We start from the raw sequence: 13,625 nt of genomic DNA, 5'->3' as shown, positions 1-13,625 counted from the left end.
AAGGGTCTCATCAAAACTAGAAATGACATGTCAAATGGTTGAATAAAGTGTCATCCCACCTTCACCTGAGGGCATTGTGTCACCTATTATGACTTGCAAAGGACTGTAATGATGAAACAATCACTCTCTCCATCGGTGCAGAGGAAGTCTTCAAGAGGGTCTGTGTAAGACATTGATGACCACACTAAAACTATTGCACGCAAATCATCCAGTGGTCTCCAAATTCCATGTGTGGAATCCTATTACCTACCACATCAGATAACACAACTTGCTGATTTATCAGCAGCATTGTGGACGGCCACAAATGTAAGTTGATGGGTCTACAATGTGACACAGGTATTGATACACATACTAAAAACATCCCCCAACTGACTGATGGATAATCCAGTCCTTTGAAACACAATGTTAGCATCAGGAGCCATAGATAAAGTACTGAAAATTGATCCCTTCTTCCACAAGTGTGCTCTCCTATGGAATAATGCAACCATACACATCAGTGTTGCTATGACACAATGGGCTCTGCAGGATCAAATCCATATTAAAACTCTCATGTGCAGAAAACATTAAAGGGATATTTACTAATGTTTTGTGTCAGGGTGAATCATGGTACCAATGCAAAATCTGTTTAGGCATTTACTATGCCGCGTAAATCCATGCGAAGCTGCACTGGAAGATGCGCTTTCTCCTATCTTGCTGTCAAGTCTTGGAACTTCCTCTCCCCTACACTTCTGAACAGCATCTTCCTTCACTGAATTCAGACAGGGACTCAATTCCTGGTTCTTTGACTGATCACAGCAGGATCCTAGGGCATGGATACCATTATGGGTGATTAGCCACGCAGTATGAATCCTAATTGATTGATGACTTGATTTTAAGGCTTTGCATAATTTAATAAATACAGAGTAACACAAGGAAGCGCAAGAGTTGCTTTGCGGGTATTTTGTTTCAGGGAGGCTTTAATGGGTGAAGCATGGGCATTTCCATGTATCTAGCCATGGATTTCGGTGCATTTCCAGTTTTACAGAGACATGTAAACCTGGAAATGTGTCAAAAATCTATGCCTTCCAGAAGCCAGCGTAACAAGGAGAAATATTTGTATTTCCCCCGTTGCTTTCTCCATCTATCTGTGTTGCATTCTGCGAAGGCATAAGCATTTTGCAGGACACGTAGAAAGAGGAAAATGCCTTTACCGATTGTTTCTGTGCAGGAATATGTAATTTCTACTTCAAGCATAAATCACTGTACTTCTAGTTTTGTTTATTAAACCAGCTATAACACTTAGTAACACCAATCAATTGAAAACAGCTGTGCATGCCTTAATCATCACCAGAACTATCTGTGGAAATGCCATTGTAAGTGTTCTCCTGACATCTTCACTAGGTCCTCTCAATACTGTAATACACTGCACAGCTAAATAGAAATACATTCACATCATAATATTCCTTTGGGAATTTCATCTACTTCCTGTAGGAGCAAGAATTACATTCCAAATAGGCTGTCTGGCAGATAAATAAATATGCCTAAACAAATCTAGTTACCTCCTCAACCTACTTATTGTGTCTAGCAGGTGTGTGATTTTCAAAGAGTAAATCCAAACTACCATAGAAAACTATAACCGTAATCATTACTGGTGCAAAACCAATTGTTTGAAATTTACTCCCAAAGAACTGGGGATCCTTGTTGAAACTGAACCTGCCTACTTTTTCATGTTCCACACTATTCATACCAATCCTCACTGATGATCTTATCCCTCCTCTTGATATGCTCTCCTACTAACCTCCTTCTCCTTTGGTCATCTCTGACCAGGTTACTTTGTGCATCCTAAGGTGGTTTGTTCATCCTTCTCACAGTTCTCCCGATTTCAGTTGCATCTGACAAGTACGTTTCTTCTATCTCTATGGGAGGGGAAAGGTCTGACACTTCCCCCATGTGCAATCAATGGAAACTACACACATGGTATGACTGCAGTATTTCAGCTCCCAGTTAGTGGGTATCTAGTTCCATCTACCATTTCAAAACACTTCTGAGAAGAAGACATATGGAGGGAGGGGGGTCCTGTGTGGTGTGTCCCACGTAGATCTAAGCATGTGTTTGTACCCAGGATCCACTGCTAATGTCAAAGTATAGGTAAGCAAAAATCTAATTCCACACATGAACGTGACAAACAAATTCAGTGATATATAAAGGGCATCCCTACACCTCGTTGAAAACAGAACCTATTGCCTAAGAGAATAGTAGACCAGACCAGTGAAAATACAAAGACCACATTGATGGAACATTTATTTAATATGCTCATAATTTTAAAAACAGACTAACAAATGCTGCAAATGTGGTGGCTCTGTGGTACATGCCATTGCTAGTTTGTTATAAGTTCATGCACGTACATATCATGTGTGAGAACTACGTTTGACAGAACGTGAGCTTTTCCAAGCAACAAATGACCTTGTAAGTCTTGATAAGCCACTATGGGTGAGAACCCCATTTATTTTAATATATTAAAAAAATTGTTGAAAAAAATTGAGAAAGCTCAAAAGGAAACTCATAGCAAGACGTAAGAAACTAAACTCCAATGAGAGGCAGGAGTATCAGACATATATCCAGCAGGGTTGGATCCATGTTTAGAATAATCACTGGCTATGAAAAGAACACTATTTAGTCTGGTTGTATGCCCACTTATCTGTAATGCCTTTTGGGCTGCTATATGATGAGCCCTTTCTTGCATATATGTAATTTGAAGTCTATTGCAAAGATCATACTTTCTGAAGAGCCCATTTCTTTGACAAGATCAGCTTGATGGCTTTCTTGACATCCTGGTTTCTCATGCTGTAGACCAGTGGATTCATCATGGAGATCCCCACAGTGTAGAAGACAGACACCACCATATCTTTCGTCAAGGAGTGGCTGCCTGGGGCCTGTAAAAATATAAACAACCCGGTTCCATAGAAGAGCATCACTACAGTGAAGTGTGAAGAGCATGTGGATAATGCCCGGAGTATCCCGGCTGCTGAACGCATCCTCAGGATGGTTTTGAATATGAAGGCATAAGATATGAGGATAACTAGGGTGGAGAACATTCCTATCAGGATTGATAAGACTTTGAACAGGACTCTGTTTGTCCGTGTGTCAGTGCAGGCTAACTGGAACAGGGAAGGATAGTCACAAAAGAAATGCTGGATTTCAGTAGACCCACAGAAAGATAGCCTCAACATGAATCCTACATTCAATGATGTATTAACAAAACTCCACGCATAACAGGCAGATGCCATCATAATGCAATATGTCTTAGTCATTATAGAGCTGTATTTCAAGGGAAGACATATAGCAACATAGCGGTCATATCCCATTGCCGCAAGAAGGAATGCATCAGTACTTCCAAAAATTGTATAGAAAAAAATCTGGGCCATACAGCCACCGTAGGAGATATAGTTTTTCGCCTCAATAAAGCTGACCAACATCTTTGGTGTGATGGTGGAAGAGTAGCAGAGGTCTACCAAGGACAGATGACTGATAAAGAAATACATTGGTCTCCAAAGTCGAGGGTCATTATGGATTAGGGCAATCATGCCACCATTGCACACTAGAGTCACCCCATAAATGGCCACGAAGAGCAGGAAAAGTGGGATTTTAAGATTATGATGACCTGTGAGGCATAAGAGAGTAAACTCTTTGGTTTCATTTTGTAGCTTCATGGCTTGAAATCGATAACCTAAACAGGAATGTAAACAAAAGATAAGAGCAAAGCATTTACTTGTAACATTAAAATTTGCAAATAAACCCTGAGCATAGTTACATTGGTGATTTGTGCTTTCGAGAAAGATATGATACAATTGAGAGAAGCTCCTAAATTGAAGAAATAAAAGTATGCCTTGAGGTTCAAATCAAAGATAATAAAATGATAGCAGAATTCCATCAGCACTCTCAAGGTTTCCTTTACCGTCAAAAGCTGTGTATATAAATGTGTTTTTATATGTAGATTCCCAATCGGCAGTAAGAGTTAGTAAAATCTGAAATCGGTGTGGCTTAAAAAAATCTGGTGCACGGTCAAAATATCGATTCCCTAATATCGACCTACAGTAAAATCGAGTCATAAATATCGAAGGTGAAGAATATCGAGGTCAAGAATATCGTTGGACAGAATATCGACTCTAAGGTAAGTAATATTGATCTTTTTATATCGATGTAAGTAATATAGAAGGTAGTAATATCGATATCAATTATATCAAAGTCACTAATTTTATATATTAAACATTTTATTTGTAATCAAATTTTATGTTTTAGTACTGGAGCGGGTTGTGAGTTTATAGGGGAATAGGGTGGGAAGTAATTTAATTATATTAAATTAATGAAATTTTTTTATTAATTTTAATTAGTTTTTGCGTTTTAGGTCTGTAGCGGGTTGTGTATAGGGGAATTGGGTGGGAAGTAATTTAATTGTAATTAAGTAATTATTTATTTTTGATTGGTATTGATAAATATTTTATTTATAAATAAATATTAATTAGTAATTAAATATTTTAATTGGTAATTCATTTTACTAATTGGTAATTAAGGTTTTAATTGGTAATTACATTTTTTAATTGGCAAATAATTATTTTAATTGGTAATTTTGGTTTGTCATTGGTAATTACAATTTTTAATTGGCCATTCATTTTTTTAATTGGTAATTAATTTTTTGAGATGGGTAAATAATAACTTTTATTGTTAATTAATTTTTATTAATTGGAAATTTATTTTATTATTGGTAAATCATTTTTTATAAAAAATACTTTTCATTCAACAATACATTTACTGTTTACCATTTTTTAATTGTTAATCAATTTGTAATTATTATGTTTTTTGTTTAGAACAATATTTTAGTATTTATATTTATTAATTAATATTTATTGGTATTTAATGTTAATTTATTGTTAACTAATTAATTAATTGCAATTATGTTTTTAGTGATTATCAATGGGAATTTGCAAATGATGTAGTTATTTAAAAATAAAAATTTTATTTAGAACAATTATTTATAAGTATGTTATATTTAACTTCTACACTATCCAATGCTTTCCCTACTGTTGCAATCTCTGGAGTGGGAATAGTAATTTTTACCTCTACGCTATCCAACTCTTTCCCTACTGTTGCATTCTCTGTAGTGGGAATAGTAATTTTTACACCTACACTGTCCAACGCTTTCCCTACTGTTGCACTCTCTGGAGTGGGAATAGTAATTTTTACTCCTACGCTACCCAATGTTTTCCCTACTGTTGCACTCTTTGGAGTGGGAATAGTAATTTTTACCCCTATGCTATCCACCGCTTTCCCTACTGTTGGACTCTCTGGAGCGGGAATAGTAATTTTTACCCCTACGCTATCCAACGCTTTTCCTACTGTTGCATTCTCTGGAGTGGGACTAATCATTTTTACCCCTACGCTATCCAACGCTTTCCCTAGTGTTGCTTTCTCTGGAGTGGGAATAGTAATTTTTACTCCTACGCTATCCAATGTTTTCCCTGCTGTTGCATTCTTTTGAGTGGGAATAGTAAATGTTACCCCTACGCTATCCAAAGCTTTCCCCACTGTTGAACTCTCTGGAGTGGGAATAGTAATTTTTACCCCTACGCTATCCAATGCTTTCCTTACTGTTGCACTCTCTGGAGTTTTAATAGTAATTTTTACCTCTACGCTATCCAACGCTTTCCCTACTGTTGCATTCTCTGGAGTGGGAATAGTAGTTTTCACCCCTACGCTATCAAACACTTTCCCTACTTGCACTTTTTAGAGTTGGTATAGTAATTTTTACCCCTACGCTATCCAACGTTTTATATAATTAATTGTAAAAATATTAAAAGTATATTTAATTTTTTTATTTATTAAACATAATTCTTTACTTTGTATTTATGTTTTTGTTTTATGTTTGTAAATGTATTTGTAATGTATAATATTTTTTATTAATTTATAAATTATAAAAATAATTATTACAGCTTATTGTTAAGTACATATATATTATATATTTTCTGCATATGTTTAATTAATGTATTATTATTATATGTATTATTTAATAATTTTAAACATTATTAGATATTTTTAACTTTGTTGATTTTATTTATTAGTGTTATTGAATTTATTTTACATTTATATTTTTACAGAAAAAAAAGATATTTTTAACATCGATATTTTTAACATCTATATTTTTTTTTCCGATATTTTTGTATTTACCATGTTGTAGATAGGATGTCGATATTCTTGCCTTCAATATTTTTGCATCGATATTCCTGTAGGTCGATATTTTGTAGGTCGATATTTTGTCAGTGATTCAAAAATCCTGTGTATAATTGCATCAAGCCAAAGAGAACAGCAAGCAAGATCTAACTGTTTGATAGAGACTTATGGGAGCATAAGGACTTCTCATCTGAGACAATTTTGAAAACAATGAGCGAAATGGAGCATTTTGGGCACACTTTTCAAAAAATGTTTCCTAAAAATGAATAATATTTCTATTCAATTTGAACCAACTGTTATTCAATGCGTCTCCCTTAATTTCTTTGTAGTGTTTTCTTTCAATCTTCCATCATGACTCTTCAAGTAAAATAATGCCTCTGACAGCAGAAAAATGACATCATAAAACATTATAGTCTGCTCCGAATGAGCCATGAAGCTCCATCACCGAGTGTTCCTTTAGGCACTGTGGGGCAGATTTACATGCCCCTTGCGCCTCCTTGCTCTGCCATTGAGTCACATTTTTTGATGCAACGGCGGTGCAAACAATGCAGCCGGCTTTCAATGTGATGCATCTAAGGAGATGCGTCACTTTGTAAAACCCTGCATCACATTATACCTGTGTCAGGTAGAATGTATTCAGGGTGGGAGTTCCCACACAGGAAACCCTTGTAAAAGTGACGCTGTGAAATTGACAAGATTTTACTGCACCCTTTTTAGGATGACACTGTGTCACAACCTTACACCTGCTTGAAGCAGGCGTAAGGAGTGACGCAGTGCAGTAAGTATATGCCTCAACATGCATTACTGGAGTTGCGTTGTGCTTGTGATACGACTCCAGCAATGCACGACTTTTGGGCCAAAAGATGCGTCCGAATTTCTGATTCTTAATCCTTGCACCATGGAGCGCTGTATTGTAAATATAGTGCATCCATGGTGGCGCAAGGACATTTGACGCTGGCTCAAGGAAACTGATGCATCTATGCAGATAAGTCAGTGTCGTAGTTACATCCATACGCAAAAAGCCTTGTTTCAGTAGAAAGTATATATTTATATAATAGGTTAAGAGCAACAGCCGTCTTGCCAGGCACAGCAGTAATCTCCAACTGCCGAAACCCCAACAACTCCATTACCTCATTGTAGAACACAATGACATCATAATTGACTGCAGTCTCAGCCTAGCTGAAACTGCCTAAGTGCATTAAGAAAATGTAGCAGTCAGTTCCTTGTAAATTTGCCCCAAAGTAAATAATATCAGCAGTTGGTACAACTACCTCAGAAGGAATTATCACTCACAAATCAGATCGACCATAATATACACATAATTTCCCTCATATACTAGTTTCTAATTTTTACTATGATCCAGCGGGCTACCAACCTGTGGACACTATATGCTCATCTGGGCCCATACACTCACTCACTCACATAGGTCAGTGAACACTGCTGGGTATCAAGTTTATAGTGCTAAAAATGTAAGTTTATTCATTTCTCAATTCTCCTATCTTTTACTGATCCGAAGCCCTTTCATAACTCATGGGTCTATTTTAGTTAATTAGGATTTGATGAATATGACATAAGTCTCAATTACCTGATTTCTATTTGAATAACTACAGACTCGGATAGATTTAAAATGTTTATCAAAACTAATCATAGGAGCAGTCAAATTACAATGTTAACTCCATCATTCAGAGGAAGTAAGATCGGTTTATCAAATTAAACTAAGATTCCACAATAACGAGTACCTCAGGAAAGAGAAGATAGAAAGAGAGAGCACATTGACACAGTACACATATTTATATTTACCTAGTATGGTGCAAAAATCAGACCACATCTGGCCAAGAGTTAACGGGCTCCTTAGAAAGTTCAGGTGACAGGTGCTTCAGGACAGGATAGGACAGGAAAGATGACCTCTTCTGGATTCAATGTACTGTACAAAGTGGTTTTTAGAAAATTCGGACTCCGGGGGCGCGCTGCCTAGGTTTGAACGTTACAGTGTGTGAAAGAAACATTAAATATCGTTGTGTAGTGCGTGAAGAGCAGACGGCAAACACCCTTAACCGTCCAAACAAGTCAAAAGACAAAGCAAATTAACAAAGCTGAGCTCTCGCAACTACATGTGTGGTAACAAAACAGGGTACAATGACCAAATTAGAAAAAGAAGCGCAGAAGCAGGTTCTTTGGTGTATATCTTCTTGTCACAGCAAGATGTAGTTTTTATTTCCTCCAGACTTGAGAAATGTAACATTCGCCGACACGTGGTAATGTGGTAAATATTTGATTTACCGTCCTAATTTCTATGCAGGTAAGTACTTAAACAAAAATAACTCAATCGGAAAGAAAGACGCAGAGTCCGTGGTGTTAGAGTTCTTAGGGGTTTTATTCCTTAAAAAGGAATGGTTCTTGAACCGGATATCGGGTTCCTGACACCACTGGGGTGCAGGAAGGGATAGAGCATACTTTATTGACAAGACATAACTTTTATACTTAAACCATATAATGAATACCAATACAGTAGGCGTAACAGCTGAGAGAAACAAGATAAAATCACACACGTGTTAGCAATACGTAATCAAAAAGGCGTGAACTAGGCGTGAACATAGAGGTGTGTGCTAGAAACGTCACATGTAAGTGTCACAAGGAGGTGGGTACAAAGCAGAATTTTGCAATGTCAGCAGAAATCTGAGGCCTGGATGCGCGCGCAGCTGCATGACGTGTGATTGACGTGGAACTGGAGGGTGCAGGGGACTTGACATTTACACTAGCGGAAAGAGACAGAAGTCTGGCATGTCAGATCAACTCGTACCTATATCATATCTGATATCTGATGTTTGGGAACCATATTATCTAGAGGGAAAGGTCTCTTGGGCAGAGGCTATACTATACTAGATTTGTATTTCTGTGATAATCAGGAGGGGCTAGAAAGACAGGTGGCAGAAGGAATGCAATGTAACAGGTACCATCCCAATCTGGAGGTAAGCGTATGTATGCGGTATGGCCACAAACAAAGTAGGAATGACGAGTAGCTCTAAAGGAAGATTTACCTTGATCACTGAATTCGACCACAGTAGTACATTTACTATGACCTAAGTGTACTGAACCCTTCTTTCTGACACATAAGTCACCTGTGAGTAATACCGACATAGCAGGGAGAACTGGTGCAGCTTCGGATTCGACAGTAAGAATCATAAGGTTAATTGTATAATTACCTAATCCATATACTTCATTTTCTAGATCAGTTCCTATTCTAGTAGGAAGTCCCTTCTTGTCAGGATAACAGGCTTTAAGCAGAACTAAGTTCAAGTTTCCCCAAACCCAATTTCCTTTTAAAACAGCAATATCAGGATCTAAGGAATTAATTATTCTAAACCATGCTCCACATGAGCCATTGTGTGTGAACGGGTACGGAAAGAGGGGCAGAACTCCCTTGTATTTCTGATAGGGAGGGAGTCGGCCACATATCCAACAGTTTGTAGCATTATTAGTCTGATGGGAGTGATGTAATATACTAATGAATGTGTTGTTGCGCAGCGCAAGTCTGTAAGATAATTCATGAGGGGGTAATTCGCTAAAAGAATGCTCGGCAGTGACATTGTAAACAGACTGTTCACGCTTGAAGATAGGGTAGTATATAGGCAGCAATATACTGGCAACAATAATCAAAAGACTTAGAAAAAACATAACCAATAATGTCAATATACAGTGACTACGGAGTGATTTACGATATGCACGTTTCTTGAGTCGTCTCTCTCTCTCTCTATCTCGGTCTAGGGGATACATGTCAGAAACTATTTAACCGATTCACCTAGGGGAGGACTTAAACAATTAAACTGTCTGACTTGCTAGACCGTAGTTTCGCTTTGTACTCCTCTTGGGGAGTATTCTCTCTCTTGGGAATTTTAAAGTCACTAGTATCGAGGCAGTCCTTTGAGGGGGTGGACGAGTCAGTCTCTGGCAACAGTTCATTACATTTTTTAATATGACTCGTGTGGATCCACCCCTTTCGTCCTTCCACTTTAATCGCCGTCCTCGTGGTCAGAAGGACGATCTTCGGCTCCTTCCAGCGGGGTTCCAGCGGGCTTTTCCTGTCGAAGTTGCGAATCAACACAGTATCCCCTGGACGGACATCGTGTGGCTTTACATCAGTGTTGTCGGGGAAGGCTGCGGCAACCTGTGAACGACATGATTGGAGTGTAGACATCAAGGAGGCAAGGTAATCTGTCAGCATGTTACAATCAACATCGGTTATTTTCTTAGGGCGTCCCCCACATATTCGGTGGTCGGCCAAAGACCACCTCATACGGGGATAGTCCTGATCTCGAATGGGGGACCATTCTCATATAGAACAGTGCAACTGGCAGGGCGACTATCCAGTCGACCCCTTTCTCTTTACAGATTTTAGCAAGGCGTGTTTTCAGTGTCTGGTTATGCCTTTCTACAAGGCCAGCGGCCTCGGGATGTCGGACACAATGGAATTTCCACTGATATCCTAGCAGAAGGGAAACCTGTTTCATGAGCTCGGATGAGAATGGCTGTCCGTTATCTGAGTACACGATACGAGGCAAGCCGTACCGTGGGAAGAATTCTCGAACCAGCTGCCTGGCAGTGGTCGGGGCAGTGTATTCTGGGACTGGATATGCTTCGGTCCAACGGGAAAGTGCACAAACAACTACGAGGACATACTTGAATCCTCGACAACGGTCCATCTGGATATAATCCATCTGGAGGACTTCAAAAGGGTGATCGGGAGGATGGAATCCACCTTGCTCTACAGGGACGCTTTTACCTGGATTGAACTGACAACAGATCATGCAAGTACGCACTTTCTGTTTTGCTGCTGCTCATAAATGTTTGTTGTACCAGAGATTCTGTAAACTGTCTAACATAGCTTTTTCTCCTAGATGTGCTGGACTATGTGCTGTATTTATTATGACTTGAACCATAGAGTCGGGGAGAAACCATGTAGATTTTCCCTTCGTCATCCATCCCTGATCTGTCTGGATCCCTCCTAGTTCAGTCCATTTCTTGATTTCATCTGGAGTAGCATGTGTCTGAATATCGATTACATCTAGTGTGGGATCCCTAACTGTCATACACTGTGTCGGTACTATTGTCTTTGTCACATCAGTTGTCTGGGTGTGAGTCAATGCTGTATGTTTTGCTGTTTGGTCTGCCAGGTCGTTACCCTGGGAAATGGAATCTGTAACTTTAGTATGTGCTTTACACTTCATGATGGATATGCCTGAAGGCAGGTGTATCGCTTCTAATAGTGCTTGAATGAGGGGACCGTGTTGGATCTTGGCACCGTGAGAGGTCAAGAAACCTCGTTCTTGCCATAACACTCCGAAGTCGTGTACGACTCTGAAAGCATAACGTGAATCTGTGTATATGTTAACATTTCTGTTCTTGGCTAGTATACAGGCTCGGGTCAGAGCGATGAGCTCTGCTGCTTGAGCGGACAGTGTATCAATACGATATGTTTCTTTAACTTCAGTTTCAGTGGTCACTGCATACGCGGCCACTAATTCTCCTGTGTTTGTTCTCATACATGAACCATCCACATAAAGTGTCAGGTCTGGATTTGTCAGTGGAACATCTGTTAAGTCTCGTCGGGGCTTTGTTACTGCATTAATGATCTCTATACAATCATGCGGGGCTGAATTAGTCATAATCGAAGGTAACAATGTTGCAGGATTCAGAATGTTACAGCGTCTGATTTCTATGTGTGGCTGGAATAGCGTCAGTTCATAACCTGTCAGTCGTGCTATAGTCAAGTGTTGAGTCTGGGTTCGGTTTAGAAGAACCTCTACAGAATGTGGAACTTGTACTGTTAATTGATGTCCTAAGACAATTGAATCGCTCTGTCTGATTGCTAGGGCTGTCGCTGCAACTGACTTTAAGCACGCAGGGAGTGCCTGGGCTACTGAATCCAATGTACTTGAAAAATAAGCGCAAGGCTTATGTGAACCTGCTTGATCTTGAGTGAGGACAGACAACGCTGTACCATCACGTTCTGTAACAAAAAGTGTAAAAGGTTTGCTGTAACATGGTGTCGCTAAAACTGGTGCTTGACATAAAGCTTTCTTTAATTCCTCAAAGGCCTGTGTATGTTGCTTCAGCAGGTCTCTAAGGTGTAATCTGTGTGTTGTTGGCGGGGTCTGGAGACCCCCTGTCGCACCTCCTGAGCCAGAGGCTTGAGCATTATTTCTCTGCGGAGTCGGTATGTGTACCTGAACTTGTCTCTTACTGGGATCAGGCACAATCGGATTCGGTATATTAATCTTAGGTGCGGGAAGTGGTGGAGGTGGAGGAACAAGTGGAGCAGGCTGTCGAACGGGGGAACCTTGTCGCGGTAATGGCGGGATATGGTCTGGAGGCGGGTTGCCACCTCCGTCACCGTCAGTAGGCGGGACGCGGGCACGTGGATTGGTGTAAGCGGGTGCTAAATCGTCTAGATAGGAAGCAAGGAATATATCTTTGGTGGTCCTGTGATTTACTTTAGTCGGATCCAATGGCGACGGCAGATTTTCTGGTATTTCTGAAGTGGCTTCAGGCGAACCCTCGGCCACAAGGTACATGCCATTTACAAGATTGTTTCGCATACGGTCTACTTGTTCTGCTTTTACTCGGATCCCTTCAGTAACTAATTCGTTTTCTCGGACTCTATCCGACTCTTCTCTATGTCTGTCTTCTCTACGGAGTGCTCTTTCAGCACGTTTATGTGATTCTTTACGCCAAAATTCTATGGCGTCTTTCTGAGATTGTCTGGCTTTCTTTTTCCATAGCGCTTCTTCTACCTTCACGATGCACTCGGCATCCCATGTTCCTGTAACGGGCCATCTGTGTCTCTTGTCTGGATGCTTAGTATAATCGGCCCATAAATCTAGATACAATATGGCATCTAAGCCATGCTTATGGTACATAAAGTTTCCAGGAGTGTCCCTAGGGGGGATAGGAATTTCTTCCTCTAGCATCCCTTTCCTAGTTCCTATCTGTCTTAGTTTATTGAAGAACGGCATCTTGTTGCTTAGTACTGGATACTCGATACTTGTTACTTACTCTGAACACAGCTAGTTACACAAAAACACAATAATGTACATCAAACAGTCACTCATACCACGACATTAATCACATGAAAACATTTTGAACATATATCACTACCCTTGATACTAGATGTACTGCTAAACAGCACAGATACACTGTTGAGAACAGTGCAAGAACTTGAATGCTCGATATACTGCTAAACAGTACAGATACACTGTCTAAAACAGTGCAGACCGCGTTTGTGTACCCAAACACGTCTTTACCGGATACATACTAATGCACCCGTCTAGATACGTCCCAGGAATGGTACTCACCGGGAAGCACGGAACGGAAGGCCTCGGAAAACTCGACTGGACTGGACCGGACTCGACTCGACTCGACTC

The 13,625-nt window shown here is 39.7% G+C and overlaps 1 protein-coding gene across 1 annotated transcript in view; it reads right to left on the bottom strand.

Moving 5' to 3' along the window:
• Window positions 1-2,750: 2,750 nt before the first annotated feature.
• LOC147735042 (olfactory receptor 5B21-like) overlaps window positions 2,751-13,625 on the bottom strand; it is a 70,973-nt gene continuing 60,098 nt past the window's right edge. Inside the window, exon 3 of the mRNA XM_086952570.1 lies at window positions 2,751-3,706. Coding sequence (XP_086808696.1) covers window positions 2,751-3,706 — 956 coding nt within the window. The remainder of the gene's footprint in view (window positions 3,707-13,625) is intronic.

This window comes from Lissotriton vulgaris, chromosome 1_2 (assembly GCF_964263255.1).
Source record: "Lissotriton vulgaris chromosome 1_2, aLisVul1.2, whole genome shotgun sequence".
Classification (NCBI taxonomy): domain Eukaryota; kingdom Metazoa; phylum Chordata; class Amphibia; order Caudata; family Salamandridae; genus Lissotriton; species Lissotriton vulgaris.
The sequence above is the reverse complement of the archived record's forward strand: the minus strand, read 5'-3'. Positions and strand labels throughout refer to the sequence as shown.